The sequence below is a fragment of the Ochotona princeps genome, chromosome 17 (genome assembly GCF_030435755.1).
Source record: "Ochotona princeps isolate mOchPri1 chromosome 17, mOchPri1.hap1, whole genome shotgun sequence".
Taxonomy (NCBI): Eukaryota; Metazoa; Chordata; class Mammalia; order Lagomorpha; family Ochotonidae; genus Ochotona; species Ochotona princeps.
Genome location: NC_080848.1, coordinates 47,221,102 through 47,247,625, shown reverse-complemented (window position 1 = coordinate 47,247,625; position 26,524 = coordinate 47,221,102). Strand labels below are relative to the sequence as shown.

The 26,524-nt window shown below is 51.1% G+C and overlaps 1 protein-coding gene across 1 annotated transcript; it reads left to right on the top strand.

Annotated features, from left to right (window-relative positions):
* The first annotated feature begins 7,968 nt into the window (after positions 1–7,968).
* On the top strand, positions 7,969–19,224 carry CENPV (centromere protein V). Its single transcript, XM_036496130.2, has 5 exons — positions 7,969–8,390; positions 11,154–11,252; positions 13,324–13,393; positions 16,949–17,063; positions 18,912–19,224. The coding sequence occupies exons 1-5, from the start codon at positions 7,984–7,986 to the stop codon at positions 19,034–19,036; spliced, it is 816 nt and encodes a 271-aa protein (XP_036352023.2). The 5' UTR covers positions 7,969–7,983; the 3' UTR covers positions 19,037–19,224.
* Positions 19,225–26,524: the final 7,300 nt, after the last annotated feature.

Genomic DNA, 26,524 nt, shown 5'->3' with positions numbered 1-26,524 from the left:
GTGTGTGCACCAGGAGACACGAACAAGAATGCTTATAAATGCGTATGTCTTGGATACAGATGAGCAGAAAAGTTGGGATGGGAGGTGGAGAGAGGAATGCTAAGAACTCTGGTAAAGCTTCTTGCCCGACATGGTTGGAGTCATTCCTTAAACTCTGTGCACATATCATATGAATTATTAATATAACCATTTAGAGTTGTTTTAAAGACTTCTTGCTGCTATGAGGAAGTAGAATAAGAGGTAGGGCGGGAGAATGCTGAGTCCATTGGGTGTGGGAAGTTTACGGTGCCCAAGGTCAATGCCCATCCCTTTGTCACGTGCTAGGCCACCGGCTGGCTGCTGACCGTGAGTAAGTGAGTGGCACTCACTCTCCTGCGGCCAGCAGGGGCACCTGCCTGGTGAGGAATGTGAGACGAGAGTAGCAGAAGGCGAAGTGCCCTTCAGACCACTCTTAGGGCTGCCCAGGTGGAGAGTGGTCTTTGCTTCTAGTTCACTCTGAAGCCTTGACGAAGATTCTTTGGTTTGGCCAAACTTCAGTTCTGGACCTTCTCGCTTTGCAAATTCCATCTGTGTTCTTCCTTGCACAGAGTATAAAACTTGTAAAATCCGGTTGTAACCAAGATGCTGCTGAATCAGTTCAGCTAGAGTGTCCCCCCAGCCCGTGTCCACCCCGCCTCATCCTTGATACCGGCCTCATGCTTGATACCGGCCCAACTCCCTCAGCCTCCACCCAGGTCATGTCTGCTCACCCCCGCCTGTCTGCAGCAAGACTCCTGCCCCGGTCGTTTTACCCACAATCCCTCTCCCTCCTGATGTCTCCTGCCAGTAATTTTCCATCCCTGTGACCGGCAGTGATTGCCACTTCCCCTTCTGAAAGCGGCACTCCCTCCCACTGCGGCCCTCTGCTGTCTAGAGCTCTGTATCTGTCAGGAAGTCCTGAATAAGTCTCCTGTGCTTCAGCAGGTGTCAGGGGGTCGTTTTTAATCATTCACTTAAAATTTAGTTACCTGGAAGGCAGAGTCACAAAGGAGACGAAAAGACAGATCTTCCATCTGCTGGTTCAATCCTGAAATGGCGACAGCAGCCCGGGCTGGGCCAGTCTGAAACTAAGAGCCAGGGTCTCCATCCAGGTCTTCTATACGGGTGACAGGGGACCAAGTACTTGGGCCATCCTCTGCTGTTTTCCTAGGCGCTTTAGCAGAAATGGAGCAGGCAGGACCCGAACCAGTAGTCATATGAAATGCATGCCTTGGCTTAAGCTGCTCTGCCACAATGCCAGGCCACCAGCTTACTCAGTTGTGTTAGCCCACAGGTTGTTTTTTCTACTTGGCACAAAGGCTTGTGGTATCCTTGAAGATATGCAGCATTTCCCACAGGTGTGTGGACAGCAGAGGTGTGAGTGTCCAGGGAAATGATTCATAAGGGAGAGAGGTGGGGCTGAGAAATGGAAGTGATCTTGCTATGGTTTAGAGAGGACCCCCCCTGCACACCCCAAGCTTTAGAAAGGTCTTTTGCCCCTAGCTGGATTCCCTTGCAAGTACCTCACAGCCTGCAGGACTTGCCTTAAACTTGCCACTGCGCTAAGCCGCAACTGCGTGATACGGGGTCTCCTGCCCCCTAGTGGCTACTAGGGGGGATTCTTCCCATTCCCATGAGCGAAACAACAGTGCGAAGGATGGATGCTTGGCTTAGCGGGGTCCCATTCACATCTTACCCGAAAAGCACGTAGGCATGTAAGGATACAAGTGTTCATCTTTTATGTGTCTGCTTTTACAGCATTCCTGCATTCCAGAAGGAAAGCCCACAGAGCAGTGGTGTAAAGGAAAATAAATTTGGTCAGATTTTCACTATTTTCAGATTCCTTCTTCTTTCCTTTTTTTAAAGATTTATTTTTATTGCAAAGTCAGATATATACAGAGAGGAGCAGAGACAGAGAGGAAGATCTTGCGTCCGATGATTCACTCACTCCCCAAGTGACCGCAATGGCCGGTGCTGCGCCGATCTGAAGCCAGGAGCCAGGAACCTCCTCCAGGTCTCCCACGCGGGTGCAAGGTCCCAAGACTCTGGGCCGTCCTCGACTGCTTTCCCAGGCCACAGGCAGGGAGCTGGATGGGAAGTGGAGCTGCTGGGATTAGAACAGGTACCCATATGGGATCCCAGCACGTTCAAGGTGAGGACTTCAACTGTTAGGCCATTGAGCTGGGCCCAAATTTTTTTAATCTTAGTGAAATGTACATAAACAATCTCTAATGCACAGCTCAGTGGCGTGAGGCGCATTCCTATTATTGTGAATGTGCTCTTTATCATCATGCACCTCCAGGAGTTTATCACCTTCCTCAGTTGAAACTGACCAGGAGGCCCGAAGCCCTCCAGGCCCTGCTACCTGCCATTCTACTTTCCGTCTCTGAATTTAACTACCCTGGGTACAAGAGCAGTCATTTCTAAAAAAAAAAAAAAAAAAAAAAAAAAAAAAAAAAAAAAATCAAGAAAAGAATGGACTTTTTCTAATATTTACTTACACTTTGAATAGCATAGGTTACCCATGTCTGAATAACTAGTTCAGAAAACAGTCTATGATACAATAGAAATTGAGATTTAGTAGCAACAGGTACCTATAGGGGCCCGGCACGGTAGCCTAGCAGCTAAAGTCCTTGTCTCACACACCCATATGCATATTAGTTCATGTCCTGGCAGCTCCACTTCCCATCCAGCTCCCTGCCTGTGGCCTGGGAAAGCAGTGGAGGACGGCCCAAAGCCTTGGGACCCTGCACCCAGGTGGGAGACTTGGAGGAGACTGCTGTCTCCGGCCTTCGGATCGGCGCAGCACCGGCCGTTGCGGCTCACTTGGGGAGTGAATCATCGGACGGAAGATCTTCCTCTCTGTCTCTTCTCCTCTCTGTATATCTGACTTTCCAATAAAAAACAAAATAAATATTTTTTTTAAAAAAATATGTACCCAAGGTCATAGATGCCGTTAAAAGGAAAAGTATCCGAGATAATGGGAATATTTTCCAATCAAAAGCCCAAATAATATCGAATAACGGATGTCTGAGTGTGTTTTGTGTCTGTTGCTTTCTTTCTCATTTCTGACATGTTTTCTTTTTTATCTTAACTTGGCATGTGCGTATCATTGTCACTCAGGTAGTTTCATTTTGTTTTATTTGGAAGAGTTATAAATGAAGGAGGAGAGACACAGAGGCAGGAAGCACACACACACGAACAGAGTGAGCGAAAACACTAGCTTCCATCAGCTCACTCACTCTCGAAATGCGGCAGTGCCTGGGACTTGGCCAAGCTGAAGTCAGAATCCCGGAACTCCTTTCAGATCTCCCCTGTGGACGGCAGGATCCTAAGCACTTGGGCCGCTGTCCGCTGCTTTCCCAGGAATATTAGTAGGGAGCTGGATCAGAAGTGGGGCAGCTGGGAATCAAACTGGATCGTATGGAACGCTGGCATTGCAGGCTGCAGCTTAACGTGCCGCACCACAATGCCCGCCCCCTCAGAAATAATTTGTTTAGGGCCCGGCGGTGTGGCCTAGCGGCTAAAGTCCTCGCCTTGAACGCCCCGGGATCCCATATGGGTGCCGGTTCTAATCCCGGCAGCTCCGCTTCCCATCTGGCTCCCTGCTTGTGGCCTGGGAAAGCAGTTGAGGACGGCCCAATGCATTGGGACCCTGCACCCCCATGAGAGACCTGGAAGAGGTTCCAGGTTCCCGGCATCAGATCGGCGCACCGGCCCATTGCGGCTGACTTGGGGAGTGAATCATCGGACGGAGGATCCTCCTCTCTGTCTCTCCTCCTCTGTGTATATCTGGCTGTAATAAAATCAATAAATCTTTAAAAATAATAACAATAATAAATATGTAAATAAATAAATACCCTCTTCTTTCATTGTGAAATTTCAGACATTTCTGGAATTTGGCCAGATGTGCACATCTTTATATATCTTTAAACAAATTTCTGAAAGATTTATTTATTTTATTACAGCCAGAAATACAGAGAGGAGGAGAGACAGAGAGGAAGATCTTCCGTCCGATGATTCACTCCCCAAGTCAGCCGCAACGGGCTGATGCGCGCCGATCCGAAGTCGGGAACCCGGAACCCCCTCCCCCGGGTCTCCCACGCAGGTGCAGTGTCCCAATGCATTGGGCCGTCCTCAACCGCTTTCCCAGGCCACAAGCAGGGAGCTGGATGGGAAGTGGAGCCGCCGGGACCAGAACCGGCGCCCATATGGGATCCCGGGGCTTCCAAGGCGAGGACCTTAGCCGCTAGGCCACGCCGCCGGCCCTACATATTTATTATTAAAAGGCAGATTTACAGAGAGGAGAGACAGAAATATCTTTCATTTGCTGATTCACTCCTTAATTGCGAGCTGGAGTTGAGCTAATCTGAAGCCAGGGGCTTTGTCTGGGTCTCCCACATGGGTGCAAGGTCTCAGGGCTTTGAGCCATCCTCTACAGCTTTCCCAGCTGCCACAAGCAGGAAGCTACATGGAAAGCGTAGCAGCTGGGATGTGAACCTGTGACCATATGGGATTCCAGCACATACAAGGTGAGGTTTTAGCCACTAGGCTATTGTGCTGGGTCCTACTTTTTTTTTTTTTTTTTTTTTTTTTTTTAAGATTCGTGAAATTGAAATTCTGTTTCAGTAGGTGGCAATAGAGATTGGCTGGTTCACTCGCCCAAATGACTGCAACAGTCAGGTCTGGGCCAAGCTGAAGCCTGGAGCTAGGAACTCCAGCCAGGTCTCTCATGGTCGGTGTGGAGGCCCGAGGACTCGGACTGTCTATCTGCTGCCTTCCCAGGTACAGTAGCAGGGAGCTGGATGGGAAGAAGAACAACCTGGACTCACACAAGCATTCCAGTATGGGATGTCCGTGTTGGCAAGTGGCCACTTAAAATGCTGTGCCACAATGCCAGTCTTTTAGTCGATGGACGTTACGTCATTACACTTGTTTGAGGTAGAGAAAAAAACTGAGTGAAATCACTGCAAACCCATAGCTCAAGAAGGTGGTTATTTAGGCATAGGCCGGGGCAGACTTTTTGGCACACTGAGTTAAGCTATCTTCTATAAGGCCGGCATCCTGTATTGGATTGCCAGTGTGAGTCCTGGAAAGCAGCAGAAGATGGTCCAGGAAGCCGGGCCTCTGTTACTCACGTGGGAGACATGGATAGGGCCCTGGGTTCCGCTGGACCAGGCCTGGCCACCGCAGCCATTTGGAAATTATACCAATTCTCTCTCTCTCAGTCTCTGCTTTGCTATCACTCTATCTTTCAAATATTTTTTAATTGAAAAAGCAAGGCATATATCTAAAGGTTTATTTATCTTTATTGGAAAGTCAGAAATACAGAGAGGAAGAGAGACAGGGAGGAAGATCTTCTGTTCACTGATTCACTCCCCAAGTGACCACAACAGCCAGAGCTCAGGTGATCAGAAGCTAGGAGCCAGGAGCCTCTTCTGGGTCTCCCACGCGGGTGCAGGATCCCAAGGCTTTGGGCTGTCCTCCACTGCTTTCCCAGGCCACAAGCAGGGAGCTGGAAGCAGGGCAGCCAGAACGCAAACCTTGGCTAATCCTTCCATTGCAAGCACAAGATCCCATAAGGGTACTGGCTGCTCCAATCCAGCTCCCTCCTTGTGGTATGGGAAAGCAGTGGAAGATGGTCGGTCCAAGGTCTGGGGCCCTGCACCTGCATAGAAGATCTGGAGGAGGCTCTTTGCTCCTGGCTTTGGATTGGCACTGTTGCAGCCATTTGGGCACTGAGCCAGCATATGGAACTTTCTGTCTCTCCTTCTCTCCGTAAATCTGCCTTTCCAATAAAAATTAATTTTTAAACCTAAAAAAAAATAGTTCTTACAAAAACAGTGCTCATTTATGACCTAGAAATTCCTCAACTGCTTACCCAGGCCACAAGCAGGGAGCTGGATGGGAAATGGAGCTGCCGGGATTAGAACCGGTGCCCATATGGGATCCCAGCATGTTCAAGGCGAGGACTTTAGCCACTAGGCCACGCCGCCAGGCCCTATGACCCAGAAATTCCACTCCTCTATACCAAGGAGAAGAATCTACAGAAACACCTGTGCACAGATGTCCGTGTAAAAAACAGCTTTATCTATTAGGGCCACAAGTTGGAAACCGGCAAAGAAACTTGGATATATTCATCAACCAAATATCACAGCAGTGAAACTCCCTCAGCACAACAGCAGGAGTTCTCAAACATGTGCTGACCGGAGGATGTCATCTCCAACAACATTCCTGATGTTTCTAAGTGTCGTTCAAGAACAGACAAAAAAGGGCCTGGCGCAGTAGCCTAGCAGCTAAAATCCTTGCCTTGCCTGCATTGGGATCCCATGTGGGCACTGGTTCTAATCCCGGTGGCCCCGCTTCCCATCCAGCTCCCTGCTTGTGGCCTGGGAAAGCAGTGGAGGACGGCCCAAAGCCTTGGGACCCTGCACCCATGTGGGAGACCCAGAGGAGGCTCCTGGCTCCTGGCTTTGGATTGGCACAGCTTCAGCCATTGCGGTCACTTGGGGAGTGAATCAGCAGAGGGAAGATCTTCCTCTCTGTCTCTCCTCCTCTCTGTATATCTTTCTAAAAAAAAAAAAGAAAGGAAAAGAAAGAAAGAAAGAGAAAGAAAGGACAAAACGGGGCAGCACTGTGGCACAGCGGGCTAAGCCATCGTCTGTGAAGCTGGCGTTCCAGTCTGAGTCCCAGCTGTTCTGTTTGTGATCCAGCTCCCTGCTAACACATCTGGAAAAGCAGCAGAAGACGGCCCGCATGTCTGATCCGCTGCCACCCGCGTGACAGAGTCGGATGGGCTTCTAGGCTCCTGTTTCTGCCTGACCTAGCTTGGCTGCTGTGGTGGTTTGGACAGTGAGCCAGCCAATGGAAGATTTCTCTCTCTCTCTCTCTCTCTGTCTCTGTCTCTGTCTCTCTCCCTTTCTTTCTCTCTCTGCCCCTCTCTGTAACTCTGCCTTGAAACAAGTAAATCTTAGGAAAAATAAAAAGGTGAAACCAAACCAGGGAACTGGTGGTGGTTACATAACTATATATTTAAGACATGTGCACTTTGCTGTAAACACTAAGTCCAATGAAAAAAATGGAAAAAAAAATGATTTCCTAGAAAATTTCAAGAACAGTGGAAATTCCATATAAATGTCAAATGGATACAGATAGAGCCACCCTCCCTAGGAAATGCAGTCATTGGTATCTGGTCTGTTACCATCTCCTCCCCAAATGGCAAAGCAAATGAACTATGCATGTAATTCAGTCATCTATAAAACTAAGAGGAATAACATAGGGAATTGCTTAAAAAAAAAAAATTGTAATTAAAGTAGAAAAAAACGTGGAAAATTTTTTTTCTTGGAATCTATTAATCAAAAAGAGCAACTGTTTAGGCCTAGGCAATCATCACCGAGATTTTTGTGTTAAAGCTTTGGAGTTGGATCGAGGGACTCCATGCTCATGGAACTGAACGTGGTTCGTTCGTGTAGGTCATCAACATTACATCCAAATCAGCCAGCCATCGGTATCCTTAGGATGCTTGTTTTACGATATGACAGCAAGTACCAAGTTTACACAGCAGGTGCAGCAGGTGCGGGCTGGCTTGGCCCACATCAGCACACTCCGGGCACAGGACAGTGTCAACAAGGCAGGGTAATGTCTGCATCCTGGACCCGAGGCTGCTATGGCCACCCCCTTCCCCGCTGTGAGAGTCATCAGGCCTGCCCCAAGCCTCAGAGGCACGATACAGGAGCCCCCTAGGATTCTGAGGGGGTGCTTCGCATGGGTCAATCGGGGTTCAGGCTGTGCGACGCGCGGTCCCGTTAGACCCGTGGGCCGGCGCGGGGCAGGTGCAGGACCCTGAGGGCCGGGGCAACCCCACGCAGCGCCTCCTGGGCCTGCGGGTTGGCGGGCGGCGGGGGCGCGCGCGGGGCGCCGGGGACGCGCGTCGCTGCGAGGCCTGCGCGCCAGGCTGCGGGAGCCATGCGGCGGGCAAGGAGCTCCGCGGCCGCCGCTCCGCGCGGGCAGAAACGGTCGGGCCCCTCCAGCGGGCCCGGAGCCGCCGCCGCCTCGACCTCCAACGACCACCGCCCACGGCGCTCCGCGAGCCAGGGCAGCAGCGGCAAGAGCCAGGCGGCCAAGAAGCAGCCGTCGGCGAGGCGGGGGCCGAGGCGCTCTCCGCCGCGGGCCCAGGAGGCGGGCCCCGAGCAGCAGCCGGCCGAACCGGCGCTGCCGCTGTCGTCGTCGCCGTCGCCGCCCCCGACCCCGGCGACCCAGACGTCCTCGGTGTCCACGCTGGACCTGGGCGAGCAGCGGGAGCGCTGGGAGACGTTCCAGAAGCGGCAGCGGCTGAGCTTCGAGGGCGCCGCCAAGCTCCTGCTGGACACCTTGTGAGTGCGGGCCGGGGCCGGCGATGGGCACCGCGCGGACGCCCACCCGCGCAGCCGGGGGGCCCGGGTGGGTGGCACCGGGTGGGGGCCCCGTGGCACGGTTGGATCGCGCGCCTGCCACGTAACGGAGCCGCCGCGGCCGCCGCGTGAAGCCCGGTGGGCGCTGGCCTCGGCCCGCGTAGGTTCGAAAGGGACGGCGTGGGCGGCCCGGGGTCCGGAGTTGGGGGGCGCTGGGGGACCCCCGAGCTTGTCTGAGAAAGCGCGCGCATCCGCGCATCCGCGCGCCGCCGCCGGCCCGCCAGGCCCGACACACAAAGGGGCTTTTGCTTGGCCACCGGCGCGGTGGTGCCTGTTGTCCCGTGGCTCGCACGACTTTCCCTCCTCCCGTGTGTGCGTCTTTGTTGGTTTTGCACGTGGGTCTGTGGTGTTTTGTTTTTATTATTATTATTCACATTTTCTGAGGTGCTGGTGGGGGCTGGGGAGGGGGTGCGGTCGATGGAGGGGGTAGCTTGGGGGTAGGAGCTCCCGACAGTTTTTGGTAACCTTCCCCACCAGGATCCCTTGTCATTGTTACCGGCGCTGGCGGGGCGGGAACAGGACCGGGGATGTGTTGAGGGAACCCCGGGAGATGGAGCTTGGGACGCTCCCCCCAATGGCAGTGAGTGTGTTTGGAGGGGTGAGGCTCCCCCTTTTCGCTTTCCCCCAAGATGACCGGAGAGCGGTTCAGGCGAAAGCCTTGAACTGGCTTCGGTACCCCCCTCCACACCACCACGCCTCCCTCATGGGGTCCGCAGCCCCCGGAAATACCTCAAACATCCATCACAGTCCCTCTCGATTATTTGAGGAGTTGTAACGGTTAAAAACGCCAGGGAAAAAGTTGAACAACATACCAGCACCACCAGAGGATCCTTACAGTTTCGTAACAAATCTGAGAATCACGGTTTTTCTGGAACAAAACAGCGCGCTTTGTCCTTGTCCCAGAAGGCGTTTCTCTTATTTAGGATGGGTCTTCTCCGAGACCGGATCCTGAGTTTTCGTGTGTACGTTTTATTTTTTGCATTTTATCACTTCAGAGTCTACTCTGAACTTTTAGAAAGCCATTCATCCAACCAACATTAAAAAAAATATGTATTCATGATCCTGCCAGCCACTTGCTGCTGGGTATGGGGGGGTGAAAATAATAATAATAATAAAAGAAAGATCTCTAGAAATGCCAAATTGAAGTTAATTTCTTTTACCTTAAAACTGATACATGGCCAAGAAAAAGACTTTCAAATAGTTGACATTTAAAAAAAAAAAAACAGGTCGTCTATATTTTTTAACCCAGGTTAATTGGCATCAATTGGGACTTTTCTCCATCCCCTGCACTCCAGTCTATTAAATTATGTATAGAAAGTGTCATTTGTATTAAACTTGTTGTATAAAAATGTTTTGGGGAGCATATACATAAATAGTTCCTGGGATCCCTCTTGATCTAAAGCTGCAGGATGCTGTCAGATGGGATATTTGAGGTTTTATAGCCAGCACTTCCTTGTACATGCAAAGAAAGAAACATAACTGCTTTTTAAAGAGACGTGGAAAAGCAGTCAGTCTTTTTTTTTTTTTTTTTTTTTAGCATTCAGTCTTAATTAAATAAAAGACTACAATGAGCTGTTTTTCTGTATCGACAGCTCCGTGAGGCACAGTGCTGTGTGTTTTCATGCAGTGTGGGTGAGAATGTTCAGTCCTTTGGCAAAGCAAGTCAGTTTTCAAGTCTTGTCATCCAGTGATGGTCCCTGTACATTTTTTTAAAAAGATTTTATTTATTTCCATTGGAAAGTCAGATATACAGGGAGGAGGAGGAGAGACAGAGAGGAAAATCTTCCCTCCATTGATTCATTCCCCAGGTGGCCACAGTGGCCGGAGCTGAGCTGATCTGAAGCCAGGAGCCTCCTCTGGGTCTCTCACACAGGTACAGGGTCCCAAGGCTTTGGGCTGTCCTCAACTGCTTTCCCAGGCCACAAACAGGGAGCTGGATGGGAAGTGGGGCCGGTGGGATTAGAACCAGCGCCCATATGGGATCCTGGCACGTGCAAGGTGAGGAATTTAGCCACTAGGATACAGCGTCCGGTCTTCACATTTTAAAACGATGATAGTTATTTAGTGTGTGTGTGTGTGTGTGTGTGTAGTCACATGAAGAAATGTGCCGCTGCGAACGGTTTCAGGGCTATTGGAGTCTTCCCAGCTTTCTCCAAGGGCTTTCCTCAAGTGCCACGCTGGGGACCCTGCTTTTCCCTGAGCAGCCTGTAGCACCTGCCATCATAATTGCAGTGGAATATGTGAGGAATTTGGTGGCTGCTTGGGGGTCTGCCGCGTTTGGTGTCTGATTGATCACAGTCTCCTTGGTGCCTGAACTCATGAACAGTTGTTCGTCGTATTTGGTGGTAGGGTGCGGTTAAGAACCTCCTCTTCTTGTCACTTTACTTTTTTGCAAATTTTGGGAATGTTTTATCCTTTCACAAAGATTAAGAAGTGGGCGGTCGCTGGGTTGGTGACGGTGGGTAGAAAGGGGGTCTTCTTAAACAAAGAGAGGCATTAAATCTATTCTTTGGTAAACTTGATGTTGTCGCTACCCTAACCCACTCCTTGCCCCCAAAGCATGAATCTGGGCTTTGTCCTTAAAGAAGACATCCTGCCTCTTTGCTAAACAAAGAGACAAAGGGGGAGCCGGGCTATCCAGACTCAGACATTCTGACCATTTTTTCTGATTTTGGCTACATTCAGCGAATACCAGGGCCTGGTGAAGCACACGGGAGGTTGCCACTGTGGAGCCGTCCGTTTTGAAGTTTGGGCCTCGGCGGACCTGCACATCTTTGACTGCAAGTGAGTCTTTTTGTTTGTTTGTTTGTTTAAATACAGGGTCGGCTCACACCGCGCTTTAAAGGGGATGCTTACAACCCATCTGGGGAGTTTCATTGTAGAGGAAACAGCTCTGGCGGGGAGCTGGTGGTGGTGGAAGCCCGGTGCTGATTTACAAAAGGGCTCATTGTTGCAGATTTTCGGTACATCTGGAAATTTTCAGCAATAATAAATTTCTTTTACAAGGATGGGAGGAGTCTAAAAGAAAAAAAAAAAAAACACCAGCTTGCCTGTTATGTCTGTGTGTACATACAGAGCTATGGGAGTGTATGTATATGCGCATGGGTGTGTGTGTACGCATGCCATAGAACTCTTTTTTTAAAGATTTGTCATTTTTAATGGAAAGGCATATTTACAGAGAGAGAGAGAGAGACAGAAAAATCTTCCATTTGCTGGTTCACTCCCCACATGGCTACAACAGATGGAGCTGGGCCAGTCCAAAGCTAAGAGCCAGGAGCTTCTTCCAGGTCTCCCACGTGCTTGCAGGGTCCCAAGGCTTTGGGCCGTCCTCCACTGTTTTTACAGCTTATCAGCAGAGACAGGGATTGGAAGTGGAATAGCTGGAACTTGAACCAGCACCCACGTGGGAGGTTGGCTGGAGGTTGGTAAGGCGGAGACTTACCCTACTATGGTATGATGCCAACCCTGGGTTTCTTACTCTTTTGTTTTGTTTTGTTTTAGTTTTTAAAATTTATTTATTGGAAAGTCAAATTTTACAGAGAGAAGGAGAGACAGGAAGATCTTCTGTCTACTGGTCCACTCCATAAGTAGCCAGTGTGGCCAGAGCTGAGCTGATCCAAAGCCAGGAACTTCTTTCTGGGTCCCTCATGTGGGTGCAGGTTCCCAAGGCTTTGGGCCGTCCTCGACTGCTTTCCTAGACCACAAGCAGGGAGCTGGATGGGAAGTGTAGCAGCTGGGATACAAACCAGTGCCCATATGGGATGCTGGGGCATGCGAGGCAAGGACTTTAGCAAGTGTAGCCTCTGGTCCCATTGGGCAGGGTCACCCCACAGACTCAGCTTCTACTGGGTCTCAGTTGGATCAGCCTGGGCACTGAGCTGAAAGCCTTGGGCAGAGTCTTGGAAGGAGCTAAGCGCTGGGGACAGTTGGCAGTAGCAGCAGGCCAAGCATCAGGAAGCTCCCATGTACCACAGCCTTCTTGTTCTGTGTAATGTGTGGGGCAGATGGACCTGCCAGGCTGGGGAGAGGCGCTGCTTCCCAGGCCCTGGCTTGATGTTACGCTGCAGCGAGGGCGGCAAGCTCTGACTTCACACACAGGCAGTTCTTGGGCGGTGTCCCCTGCACGCCGCCACCTCATGGCATCTGGGCAGCACCTCCAACAGAGAACTGGCCTGGCTGCTGCCAGTAGAGTCCAAATGCGAAAGAAGCATGATGGAATCATTTTTTTAAATGATTTTTATTGACTTTATTTTTAAAAAAAGGTTTTTTTTTAATTTGAAAAACAGTTACAGCGAGAGAAGGAGAGAGAGAGAGAGAGAGAGAGAGAGAGAGAGAGAGAGAGAGAGAGAGATTCCATCCTCCAGTTTACTCTCCAGATGACCACAATGGCTGGAACTGGGCTGAAGCCAGGAGCCAAGAGCTTCTTCCCGGTCTCCCTACTAACTTTTCCAGGCCATTCGGAGGAAGCTGGATGGGAAGTGGACCAGCTAGGACAGGAACTGGAGCCCGTATGGGATGCCGGCACTGCTGTGCATGGTGCTGGCCCCAGGACTAATATTTTTTGTGACGTTTTTACCTGGAGCTAGACCCTGTGTGATGTGGAGATGAGGCAGGGTGTCTGTTTTTGGTGTGGTTCAGAGTCATGAGACACCCGCATTGGCCGATGCTGCTTTTCCAAACGTCACCGGAATCCGGGGTTTCCCTTTGCTGTGAAGAATTGGGTGGGGCCTTGGGTGGCAGAGCTGGCGTCCTTTGCGGAGAGGGCAGGATGGGCCTCCCCTGCGGGCTGGGAGCCGAGGCAGCCAAGCTGCAGGGCCCTGTTGGTGATCTGGAATTTGCTGTTGTCCATTTGTAGCTGCAGCATATGCAAGAAGAAGCAGAATAGACACTTCATCGTGCCAGCGTCTCGCTTCAAGCTCCTGAAGGTGAGTACATCCCAGTGGGGTTGAGTGGGAACCCCATTTTTTAAATATTATTTTTATCGGAAAGGCAGATTCCCAGAGAGAAGGAGAGACTGAGAGAGAAAGAGATCTGCCTCTGGTTCACTCTCCAAATGACTGCAGTAGACATGGCTAAACCAATCTGAAGCCAGGAGCCAGGAGCTTCCTCTGGGTCTCCCATGTGGGTGCAGGGTCCCAAGGGCCTGAGCCATCCTCCCTTGCTTTCCCAGGCCATGAGCAGGGAGCTGGATGGGAAGTGGAGCTGCTGGGATTAGAACCAGCGCCCATATGGGATCCTCGCGCATTCAAGGCTAGGACTTTAACTGCTATGCTATTGCGCCGGGCCGTACTCTGTTTTAATTTTATTTTTAATTACTTATTTGTTTATTTAGTCAAGCTTACCTAAAAGGTGAGAAAATCACAGGAACACATTCAGGGATAGAGTAAGCAGAGGGGGGAAAAGGTGGGAGATGTTTCTACTTTTCTTGCAAAATACTTATTTATTATTTTTTTAGGAAGCTAGAGTTACAGAGAGAAGGAGAGACAGAGAGATCTTCCCTCTGTCAGTTCACCGCTTAAATGGCTGCAATGGCCAGAGCTGAGCCCAGGCTGCCTGCAGGGAGCTCCATGAGAAGTCGGACAGCTGGGCCCGAAGAAGCACCCACACGGGACGTGGTGCCAGAGACGAAGGCCTAGCCTGCTACACCACCGTGCCGGCCTCAAGATGTGTCCACGGGGGAGAAGCACTGTTTTAGAGGCAGAGTCGACTGAACTCTTGAAAAGATTGGTGTTTTAAAAATGAGGAAAAGGAAAATTATTAAAAATAATTTTTAAAAAGGAGGAAAAGAGCAGGCCAGCTTAGCGATAAAAAGGGTTAAGCTGCTACCTGGGACGCCAGCATGCCAGAGGGTGCCAGCTGCTTCTCTGCTTCTGCTGATGTGCCTGTGAAAGCAGCAGCAGGTGGCCCAAGTGCTTGGGAGACCCAGATGGAATTCTAGGCTTCCGGCTTCAGCCCGACCCAGCCCTCAGCTACCGCAGCCATTTGGAAGTGAACCAGCAGATGGAGGATCTTCTCTGTTGTGTCTCCTCTCTGTGTAACTCTGCCTTTCAAATACACAATAAATCTTGGTGGTGGTGGTGCCGGGTCGGGGGTGAGGGACAGAGAGAGGAGACCGTGTAATCACAGTCAGTGTAGATCCCACGTGCTGGGCCTGAGCACCCAGTTGAACAGGACAGCAGGTGCTAGGGGAGCAGCTACAGCTGGGGAGAGGGGAACCTCTCTGCTCCGAAGACACTCAGGGAGTCTGAACATTCACACGGAGCCCCAGGGGTGGGGGGCAGCAGTACAGCAGTAACTCTGACATTCCAGAGGGAGGGCAGGAAGGGAGCTGGCAGCTCTGGGAGGGCCTTTTAAAGATTTATTTATTTTTATTACAAAGTCAGATATACATAGAGGAGGAGAGACAGAGAGGAAGATCTTCCATCCGATGATTGACTCCCCAAGTGAGCCGCAACAGCCGGTGCTGCGCCTATCCAAAGCGGGGAACCAGGAACCTCTTCCGGGTCTCCCATGCGGGTGCAGGGTCCCAAAGCATTGGGCCGTCCTCAACTACTTTCTCAGACCACAAGCTGGATGGGAAGCAGGGCTGCCGGGATTAGAACTGGCGACCATATGGGATCCTGGCGCGTTCAAGGCGAGGACTTTAGCTGCTAGGCCACACCGCCGGGCCCTGTTTTATTTTTCATTCTAAGACTTATGCTTTATTTGCAAGAGTTTCAGAGGGGGGAGACAGAGGAGTCTTCCGTCTACCTTGTCCAGGGTAAAGCCAGGAGCCGAGCTTCGTCCAGGTCACTCAGGTGGGTGCAAGGACCCGTGTAGTGGGACCATCTTCTGCTGCCTTCCGAGGCAAATAGGCAGGAGCTGGATCAGAGGTGAGTGGCCCAGATTTGGCCTTGGCATTCATATGGGACAATGGCATCACAGCTGGTGGCTTAGCCCTCTGTGCCACCACGCAGGCCCTACATGAGGGCCTTTGTCTCCTGGTGTTTGGGGAAGGAGTGCAAAGAGGTGTAGCCTAGTGGCTAAAGTCCTCGCCTTGCACACGCTGGGATCCCATATGGACTCTGGTTCTAATCCTGGCAGCTCCACTTCCCATCCAGCTCCCTGCCTATGACCTGGGAAAGCAGTCAAGGACGGCCAAAAGCCTTGGGACCCTGCACCCGTGTGGGAGACCCAGAGGAGGCTCCTGACTCCTGGCTTTGGATTAGCTCATCTCCAGCCATTGAGGCCGCTTGGGGAGTGAATCAGCTGACAGAAGATCTTCTTTGTCTCTCCTCCTCTCTGTATATCTGACTTTTCAATAAAAATAAATAAATCTTCAAAAAAAAAAGTGAGACCGTGATGAGAAGCCTTCCTGCACCCCCTTGTCCTGCCCTGCAACCACCCAGCTTCTCTTCCTGAGAGTAGACCAGTGTTGCATAACTCTCTAAATACACTCTTACATGTAGAGATCTATCCTTCAGAAAGAAAAATCTGAAATGATAGCGCCCTACACGGCTGGTTGTATTCTTTGCCTTTATTTTTTTTTTTAATTTAACCTTGAACCTCATTCTTTTGAAAAGTTGCAGAATATTGCACGTTGCAAGTGTCCCTAATTACCTGAACCCTCTCTTGAGGGACAGTTTTTAGCCTTTATGGCTGAGGCTGCAATACTCTGTATACTTAAGTGTTAGGGAATAAAGTGACTTTACCTGGAGCAGTTTCTAGAAGTGGACTTCTGTGCGTAAGAATGTGTAGACTGTCATGTTGCAGCCCACGTAGTGAGGTCTGACGAACGTGTGCTCCCCGGGCCTGCTGGTGCGGGAGGGCTGGCACCCTGTCAGCCAGCTGTGGAGCTCACATTTTCTCACCTAATGGTGACAAGCTTCCCGTTGCACTTCCCGGGTCATGGAGGGATTGGCTTTCCTCATCTTTGTCCCTGCTCGGCCCTCTGCGATGTCTGTCAGGCATGTGTTCACTCCTGCTAGGTGAGTTCCAGGGCAGTGAGGGGGTTCCCTGGGACCCGAGCCGTGGGGTTTGGGGACGTGGTGAGCTGTGGCTCAGGAGTGCTGTCGTTCTGGGCAGGCCTGCCTCACGGAGGGTGTGAGGCCACGGCTGCCCTGAGAGAAGCTGTGACTGCTGCGTCCCCAGGCAATGTAGATGGGTCCGTATCCCCAAGAAGCTTCTAGTCTTTTGTAAATGATTCTGCAGGTTTCATAACCATGAGAGCCCTTCCCCCACTTAATCCTTTTTTGAGTGCTAGCGTCATGGCTCAGTAGGCTAATCCTATACTTTATGGCCCAAGTTCTTGGGCCCCTGCACCCGCATGAGAGACCCAGATGAAACTCCTGACTCCTGGCTTCAGCCTAGCCTGGTCCTGGCTATTGTAACCATCTTGGGAGTGAATCAGAGGATGGAAGATTCTCTCTCTCTTCCATCCTTTTGCCTTTTACACAACTCCTTTGGAAAAACAGAAACCCCTGTTGTCTGTCTGTTGCTAGGGAGCCGACAGCCTGACTACATACACGTTCAACACGCACAAAGCCCAGCACACTTTCTGCAAAAAGTGCGGTGTCCAGAGCTTCTACACGCCCCGCTCCAACCCCGGGGGTTTCGGTGAGTAAACAGGAGGGGCTGCAGGGTAGAGAGCTCAGGGAGGCCGGGGGTGCCTGGGTGCAGGCGCTGGTTGGACGGTTGGGCACTGGTGTGTCGAGAACCTTCTGCGGGCTTGTGTTAGAGGAAAGGCGCTCTTCAGAATGGCCCTTGCAGGTGACAGCAGATGGGAACGGCCTGGCTGCTTGGACCAGCCAGGTCCCCCATCTGAGCATCTGGGCTAGATGCCCGGCTCTGGCTCCTGACCTGACGGCCTGCTGACGCAGACCCTGGAGGGCAGCAGCAATGGCTCAGCTAACTGGGTTGCTTCCACCCATGTGGGAGACTTGTACTCGGCTCCAGAATGTCGGCCTCCAGCCTAGCTGATAAGTGAGGGCTCTTTCTGCCTCTCTCTCTCTCTCTCTGCCTCGCTCTCCCTCTGTGTGTCTCTCAGATGAAAATAATAGAGGCCAGCATTGTGGCTCAGTAGGATCAGCTGCCACTTTCCCTACTTCTTCTGACCTAGCTGCCTGCTGAAGCACTTGGGAAGACAACATTCGATGGCCTTGCCCTGCTGTGAGAGGCCCGGATGGAGTTGTTGGCTGTGGTGTGGTCTGCCCTAACCACTGAGGCCGGTTGGGGAGTGAATTGGCAGGTGGAAGATCTCTCTTTCACTCTGTCTTTGTCATTCTGTCTTTCAAGTAAAAACAAACCAAAAACCAGATAATAGAGTATGGCTTAGGTGTGATTTATTTTTTGCTTGAAAGAATTAGAGAGAGGGGGAGTGGTTTCTCCAAATGGCCACTACAGCCTAAGCGAGGCCAGTCTGCAGCTGGGAGCCAGAAGCTGCTTCTTGTTCTCGCACATGGGTATAGGGATGCAAAGACTTGGGCCATTCTCTGCCCCTTTCCCAGGCCACAAGCAGGGAGCTGGATCAGAAGTGGAGTAGCCGAGATTACCTAGCACCCATAGGGGAGAACAGGGCAGCAGGTGGAGGCCCAGCTGGCGCCACACCGGCCGCGACAGGTGTCTCCTGCCATGAGTCTGATGCTGCTTAGGATGTCCACATCCTGCTGAGAGTGCCCACGTCTGGGTGCTCTGCTCTGGTCCAGCTCCCTGCTCCTGCACATCCTGGGAGCAGCAAGTGATGGCTCAAGTCCTTGGCTTCTTGTGACCCACTTGGGAGACCGGGATGGGATTCCAGGCTCCTCATTTTGCACCTGGCTCAGCCCCGGCTCTTGTGGGCCTGTGGGGACTGAAGTAACAGATGGAAGATCTCTCTGTCTGTCTTTCCCTCTGTTGCTCTGAAGCTTCTGGCTCCTGGCTTTGCCTTAGCTCAGCTCTAGGCATTGAGACCATTTGGAGAATGAGCCAGTGGATGGAAGATCTCTCTTTCCCCCTCTCCATCTCTCCTTCTGTCTATAAATCTACCTTTCAAATAAAATAATAATAATAATAAAGAGCGAGAAGAAAATACTAGGAGCCTGGGCCGTGGTCCCATGCACTCAGTGGCAGGAGTGGCCCGTGGGCTCCTCAGGCTGCCCACCTGCCAGGGATCGCTGTAGGTTGCAGTCTTGCCACTCTCTTAGAAAACTCTGCTTGGTACTGGGTGCTGTCTGGCATGGCCATCCATCATTCAAGGGCATCTGATCCCTGTGTGAGGACAGGGGACTGGGAGCCAGAAGGCTGAGGGTGTCAGCTGCAGCCACGGCCTTCCTAGCGGGGCCTGGGTCCCCATAGGTGACATCATGAACCCTGGGTGTGTAGCGATGCCATGCTTGCGGGGGGGGTGGGGGGTGGGGGGTGAGGTAGGCCAAGGGGGCAGTGCATTGTGTTGCCATCACCCCAATTCCGTGCCCTGTTCCCCCCTAGGCATCGCCCCACACTGCCTGGACGAGGGAACCGTGCGGAGCGTGGTCACGGAGAACTTCAACGGCAGTGACTGGGAAAAGGCTATGAAGGAGCACAAGACCATCAAGAACATGTCCAAGGAGTGAAGCGCCCCTCGGCCTCCCCGGGCCAGTGCCGCGCTGGGCCGGCCGGGCCCTATGGCCAACCCCGGGCCACTGGCTCCCGCGCCAGGCTCCGGCCCCAGGCACTAGTTTCTTAGGCAGCTCTTTCCCTTCCTCAGTGTGGATTTTGACGTAGGCTAGTTGCCATTCTTTCCCTGCCCCTCTCCATCTCCCCCACCCCCCAACCAACTTTTGTGTGATCTTTTAGAAAATAAATATTTTTAACATCAAAGCAGTTCTTACTGCCTTTCCACTTCTGATAATTTTCCCACGCCTGTGGGGCCACCGAGTTAGTAGCAGGTGTTTTGAGGATCATCAAGATGTTTGTAACCAAACTGGGAAGAACAGGTAAGATAAGTAAGCAGCGAGTAAGGGGGAAAGATTGGGGCCCACATGAGGTGCAGCTGCCCGCCAGCACCCTGTTCTCAGAGCAGGGCCTGAGTCCCCAGCTGGCCCCTGTACCTGGGCAGGCAAGAGGTGACACCCGGGGCCCTGTCGCTCATGGCAGAGACCCGATGGAGACCCTGGCTCTCGGCTTTGGCCTGTCCCCAGGCGTAGCTGTTGCAACGATTTGGGGGAATAAGCTAGAATATGGGAGATCTCTCTCTAAACCAAAAAAGGTTTTTGAGCCTGTGGGTGTGAGGCATTCAAAGGAGAAGGGGGGCTGATGGTGAAGGAAGACTTGAGAGTGTGACTGGGTCATGGTTTGGTTTTTTGTTTTGTTTTGTTTTGTTTTTTTAAAGATTTACTTATTATTTGGAAAGTTAGATATACAGAGAGGAAGATCATCTGTCTGCCGATTGACTCCCCAAACGGCCGTAATGGCTGGTGCCGCGCCAATCTGAAGCCAGGAGCTAGATGCCTCTTCCCGGGTCTTCCATGCCGCTGCAGGGTCCCAAGGCTTTGGGCTGTCTTCTACTGCTTTCCCAGGCCACAAGCAGGGAGCTGGATGGGAAGCGGGGCCACCAGGACATGAACCAGCACCCATATGGGCCACTAGGCTACCTTGCTGAGTCTAATATTAATGACTTTTGTAGATTTTATTGATTTCAGAGACAGATAGAGATCCTGCAGCCTCTGTTTTACTCCTCCAAATGTCCACAACAACCAGAGCTGGACCAGGCTGAAGCCAGCAGCCAGGAGCTCCACCCTGCTTTCCCATCTGGGTGGAAGAGACCCAAGTCCATAAGCTATCACCTGTTGTCTCCTAGCCTACCTCATGTGTTTAAACAATCTGCATTTTCTTCTGTGACTTTCATGGGTTGTTTTTGTTGTTATGAAATGTAGTAGTTTACTCTCGCTGGAGTTGTGTGTTGGTGTGTGAATATTTCTTCCCTCTGAGGTTTGTGAGTGGTGTGAGGTAGGGATTTTGTTTTTTCATCGTTAAAGTGAATTAAGAAGGAGCAGGCGTTTAACATAGTGCCTGAGATACCCACATCCCACACCCTAGGCCTTGGGTTTGGGTCCCAGCTCCTCATTCTGGCTCTCCACCCATGTGGACCCGGGCAGGCAACGGGCGATGGCCACTCTCATAAAAGACCTAGATTGAGTTCCCAGTGCTTCGGTTCCGTTGGGCTGGTCCTAGTCATTTCGTGAGTGTGGGAGAGTGAATCAGTGGGTGGGAGTGCCCTTTCTTTCAAAAAAAATAATTCAATTTTTTGGGCCCGGTGCGGTGGTATAGCAGCTAAAGTCCTCGCCTTGAACGCACCAGGATCCCAAATGGGTGACAGTTCTAATCCCGGCAGCCCTGTTTCCCATCCAGCTCCCTGCTTGGACCCTAGCCGTTGCGGTCACTTGGGGAGTAAATCATCAAACAGAAGATTTTCCTCTCTGTATACCTGACTTTCTATTAAAAATAAATAAATCTTAAAAAAAAATAATCCAACTTTTAAAAAAGTGTATAAGCTGGTGTACTGGCACTGTGGTATTACAAATTAAGCTGCTGCCTACAGTGCTGGAATACCATGTGGGAGCTAGTTCAAGGCCCATTTCAGATCAGGCTCCCTGCTAATGCACTGGGAAAGTAGAGAAGGGTGGCGCATGTGCTTGGGGCCTGCAGTCACCTGAATGGTGTTGCAGGCTCCTGGCCTCAGCCTGGCCCAGCCTCGGCTGTGGGAGCCACTTGGGGAGTGAACCAGCAAATGGAAAATATCTCTCACTCTCCAGGTACCTCTGTCTTTCAAATAAATAAATCCTTAGACTATTAATATGATTTCAACAATCTAATAAAATACTGCCCCCAGCATGAGTTTGGTCTTCAAAAAATTCATGAAAATGTATGGAAAAAATGGATTAAAAATTTTATTATAAGATTAATTTGAAGAGCATAGACCGAGTGAGAGATTTCCACCCACTGGCACATTCTCCAAGCATCCACAACAGTTGGGCTTCGGCCAGAAGCTCGCAGGTCTGTCCCTGGAGCCCAAACACTTGGGCCATCATCCACTGCCTCCCAGCTGCATTCACAAGAAAATGCATCCCAGCAGGCCTGACTCGAAGCAGGCACTCCAGGGTAAGCTATGGGCATACCAGGCTGGAGCCTCACGTGCTGTGCTACCAGCCCCCAAATTCTTTGTGTCCAAAATAAACTTTCCCTTTTATTCCCTCTTACCCACATTTTGAAGTTGTTATCCTTGAATTGTTTTTTATTGTGCCTTGTACTGTAGATAACTTTCAGAGTGAAGTGCCACCTAAAAATCAGATTTGAACTTTGATTTGTAATTGTATTGCGTTTAGAAATTAATGGAGGGAGAATTTACCTTCCTTATGTCACTCAGTTTTACCATCTGGGAAAATGGCACATCTCATTGATTGGTTCTTTTTTTTTTTTTAAGATTTATTTATTTTCATTACAAAGTCAGATATACAGAGAGGAGGAGAGGCAGAGAGGAATATCCTCCGTCTGATGATTCACTACCCAGGTAACCGCAGTGGCCGGTGCTGCGCCGATCCAAAGCTGGGAACCAGGAACCTCTTCTGGGTCTCCCACGCCAGTGCAGGGTCCCAAAGCTTTGGGCCGTCCTCGACTGCCTTCCCAGGCCACAAGCAGGGAGTTGGATGGGAAGTGGGGCCACTGGGATTAGAACCGGCGCCCATATGGGATCTCGGCGTATTCAAGGCGAGGACTTTAGCCACTAAACCATGGCGCCGGGCCCTGGTTGGTTCTTTTATGCTTTTTTTCTGTATAGAAAAATTGCAAATGTTTGTGGTAGGTTTTCCCTAGCTATCTTCTATTTTTTTTTAAAGATTTATTTATTTTTATTACAAAGTCATATACAGAGTGGGGGAGAGACAGAGGAAGATCTTCCGTCTGATCATTCACTCCCCAAGTGAGCGCAATGGCCAGTGCTTTGCCGATCCAAAGCCAGGAGCCAGGAACTTCCTCCAGGTCTCCCATGTGGGGGCAGGATTCCAAAGCTTTGGGCCTTCCTCGACTGCTTTCCCAGGCCACCAGCAGGGAGCTGGATGGGAAGTGGAGCTACTGGGACTAGAACAGGCGCCCATATGGGATCCTTCGTGTTCAAGGCAAGGACTTTAGCTACTAGACCATGCCGTCGGGCCCAGTATTTTTTTTTTTTTTTGATTGATGAATATTTATTTGAAAGGCAATTTACATAGAGAAGGAGAGACAAAGAAAAAGATCTTTCATCTACTGGTTCACTCTCCAAATGGCTGTAACGGGCAGGATGAGGCTACTCAGGAGCCAGGAGCTCCGTCCAGATCTTCCACTTGGAGCCAGGGGTCCATTTGGACCATCCTCAGCTGATGTCCCAGAGAGCTGGATCGGAAGTGAAGCAGCTGGAACACACACGAGCCGGCGCCCATATGGGAATGCTGGTTCTTGAAGATGGATGATTGGCCTGTGAGCCATGGCACTGGCCCCTAGCTATCTTGTTTGCTGTTTTTGTTGTTCTTGTGAGCAGAATTGTCAATTTGTTTTTATAGTTTGTTTTGGGTTTTATTGCTGATGGAGGCAAATAGTATTTATGGAATGGAAAACTTGTATTAGGGCCCTTGTTGAATTTCCAGTGACTGGGGAAGTGGACCTGTCTCTTCCCCTCTCTCTTGCTAATTCTGTCTTTCAAATAAAGAAATATTTACTTATGTTGTTTAAGATCTATTTTACTTTATTCGACAAACAGAGTTATCAGAGAGAAGGAGAGACAAAGATCTTCCATTCACTGGTCCAATCCCTACATTGTTGCAACAGTCAGCTGAGACAATCTGAAGCCAGGAACCAGAAGCTTCTTCTGGGAGTGCAGGAACCAAGGCCTTGGGCCACCCTTGACTGCTTTCCCAGACCACAGGCAGGGAGCGGAAAAGGAAGCAAAGCAGTTGGGACACAAACCAGTGACCACATGGGATCCCTGGCATGCAAGGCAAGGACTCTAGCTGCTTGGCCACCGCACCTGGCTCCAGTAAGCTTATTTTAAAGTATGAAAGGTAGAGAAATAGAGATACAGATCTACTGTCTACCCTGGATCACTTCCCGAATTCCTACAGCAGTTGGGTCTCTTCCAGGTGGAAGCCACAAGCCAGGAACTCCATTCAGGTCTTCCAACACGGGTGGCTGGGGCATCAGCATTCCCAAATGGGATAACTTAACTCTATGTGCAACAATGTGCCTCTGTTTGTGCAACTTTTTTTTTTTTTTTTTTTTTTTGCAAAGTCAGAAATACAGAGAGGAGGAGAGACAGAGAGGAAGATCTGTCCAATGACTCACTCCCAAAGAGGCCGCAACAGCTGAGCTGAGCTGATCTGAAGCCAGGAGCCAGGAACTTCTTCTGGGTCTCCCACATGGGTGCAGGGTCCCAAATCTTTGGGCTGTTCTCAATGCTTTCCCAGGCCACAAACAGGGAGCTGGATGAGAAGTGGGGCTGCCAGGATTAGAACCGGCGCCCATATGGGATCCCGGACGTGCAAGGCGAGGACTTTAACCACTACACTATCACGCCGGGCCCTGTGCAACTTTTAAAACATTTATTTATTTGCTTGTTTGTTAAATTATTTGCTTGAAAGACAGAGTTACATACACACACACACACACACACACACAGAAGGAGAGACAGAGGGAGAGAGAGAGAGCTTCCACCTACTGATTCATTTCGTAAACGGCTGCAGTGATCAGAGCTGGGCTGGTCCAAAGCTAAGAACTTCCTCCAGGTCTCCCACGTGGGTGTAGGAACCCAAGCAGTTGGGCCATTTTGTGCTGTTTTCTCCTGTGCATCAGTAAGGGGCTGGGCTGGAAGCGGAGCAGCTGGTACTTAAATCAGTGCCCACATAGGATGCCAGTGCTGCAGGTGATGAGGCTTTACCCACTATGTCACAGCACTGGTCCCTTGTACAGTTTTTGAAGACTGTCAAAGCTGCCATTTTCCTGAGCCGGCTGAGGGTGCCGGGCCGAGGCCAGTCCTTCTGCACTGTTCTGGCTTTCCCTGTCCTTTGCCTCAGCAGCCATCGTTGACCTGGAGGACCCAGGAACCCCTCACCTCCTGTGGCCCACCCACAGCTGGGGAAGCATAGTAGAATATCTGTTGCAAGAGGGTTTCAACTCAAGAAGATGCTGAGTCATGGTCCCATAGAACCACAGTGTAAGGCACCTGCACAGGGGCCTGGGACCTTGGTTCGTGTCCTGGCTGTTCCACTTCTGATCCAGCTCTCTGCTGATGTGCTTGGGAAAGCAGTAGAAGGACACTGCACCTGCCATGGGAGACCCGGATGAAGCTCCTGGCTCCAGCCTGTCTCACCATTGCAGCCATTTGGGCAGTGAATCAGCAGATGGAAGATCTCTCTCTCTGTCTCTCCATCTTGCTCCGCAACTCTTCAAATAGATAAAGAAATCTTCAGGTCTCCATCTCTCATTCACTTCAGGTCAACCCTCTTGTGGCCATGCTTGTGCTTTCCTTGGCCTTTCTGCATTTGCGTTCTGAGGCAGGACTTTCCTTGTTTTCAACCCTCTTGTGGCCATGCTTGTGTTTTCCTTGGCCTTTCTGCATTTGCGTTCTGAGGCAGGACTTTGCCGTCTGCTTGCTGTGCCAGCTTATCGAGTCGGCCCTGGCTGAGCTGCATTGTCCTTCCATCTGAGCCAGGGCTGGTGCTGTCGTGAAGGTGGACCTGGTCAATTCCACTAACTACTGCTTCATGGAGACCCACCTGTGAGGACGCCCAAGTGAGGAGTCCCCCATGGGGTCACACCTCTGATAGCTCCTGGGTGAGGTGTCCAGGGGAGCGGCTGGTGGTGAGGGGCAGCAGGTCCCATTCCTCCGGGGGCAGGGTGAGAAGTGGCTGCCATCAGCCCTTGCTGCCAGTGGGGGTGGCCTCCCTCCCTCACCTGGGTGCTCCTAAATGTATTCTCGGTTGAATACGGTGTTTCTGTTTGGTGGGAAGTGTTGGAGAAGGGACTCTGCCTCTCCCCGATTCCTCTGAGTTCCTTCAAAGTCCCCAGCAAGTCTGTTCTGTGCCCACAGGCTTCAGAGTTGCACAACACAAGGGCATCTGGCCAAGGACATGCTTGTCCCCTGCTCGTGCCCTGGGGATGAAGCGTGGGCGGCTGGAGGCAGGGCCGCTTTGGGGTGGTGGGGGATGTCTCTCAGGCTTTCTCCTGGAGAACAGGAAAGTCCCAGAGTGGCCTCCCTTGGAGACCCGCAGGGTCTTTCCCAGCATGGCACCTGGAGGGGATTTGTTTTTTTTGTTGCTCCTGTGCCTGGTCTATCTCCTGCCCCCAAGCATCAAAGCTTCACCCTGCTCCTGTCCTCTCCGTGGAAACCTGTGCCCTGGGGTGTGCCTAGCAGCGGTCACATTCAGGGACAGGTGCATGGAGGGCGAGGGGTGCTGGGTGTTACACCTTGGGTGGCATCAACTAGGCACTTGGAGAAGCAGTAGTTTGTTTTTAATTTCCCTCCTAGAGTTTCACTTCATTTTATTAAGAAGAAAAAAATGTTGGAAGGTAGGGGGAGACCAAAGAGGCAATAAGGAACTCACCACCAAGAAGCAGTTACCAATGACTGTTTATCAGCAGGTACGTCCAAAGGTCCTGTAATAAAGTAATTAAGAGGTGGGAACTTGGGACCCAGTGCGGTGACCTAGCGGTTAAAGTCCTTAAGGCGCTGGGATCCCATATGGGCACTGGTTCTAGTCCCGGCAGCTCCACTTCCCATCCAGCTCCCTGCTGGTGGCCTGGGAAAGCAGTTGAGGAAGGCCCAAAACCTTGGAATCCTGGGAGACCTGGAGGAAGTTCCTGGCTCCTGGCTTTGGATCGGCAAAGCACCAGCCGTTGCGCTCACTTGGGGAGTGAATGATCAGATGGAAGATCTTCCTCTCTCTGTCTGTTCCCCTCTCTGTATATCTGACTTTGCAATAAAATAAATATATCTTAAAAAAAGAAGAAGAATTGGGAGTTTGGCAAAGATATTAACAAGCCTAGATCATATACCTGTTATCAGGTACTGGGGTTCTGGGGTTTGAGGGCATCCT

What these genes read in the sequence shown, in the direction of transcription:
- CENPV (XM_036496130.2), top strand. Translation starts at nt 7,984, where the DNA reads ATGCGGCGGGCAAGGAGCTCCGCGGCCGCCGCTCCGCGCGGGCAGAAA. An exon ending in AAGCTCCTGCTGGACACCTT is followed by an intron (nt 8,391 to 11,153) that starts GTGAGTGCGGGC and finishes GGCTACATTCAG; the next exon opens with CGAATACCAGGGCCTGGTGA. An exon ending in CTCCAACCCCGGGGGTTTCG is followed by an intron (nt 17,064 to 18,911) that starts GTGAGTAAACAG and finishes GTTCCCCCCTAG; the next exon opens with GCATCGCCCCACACTGCCTG.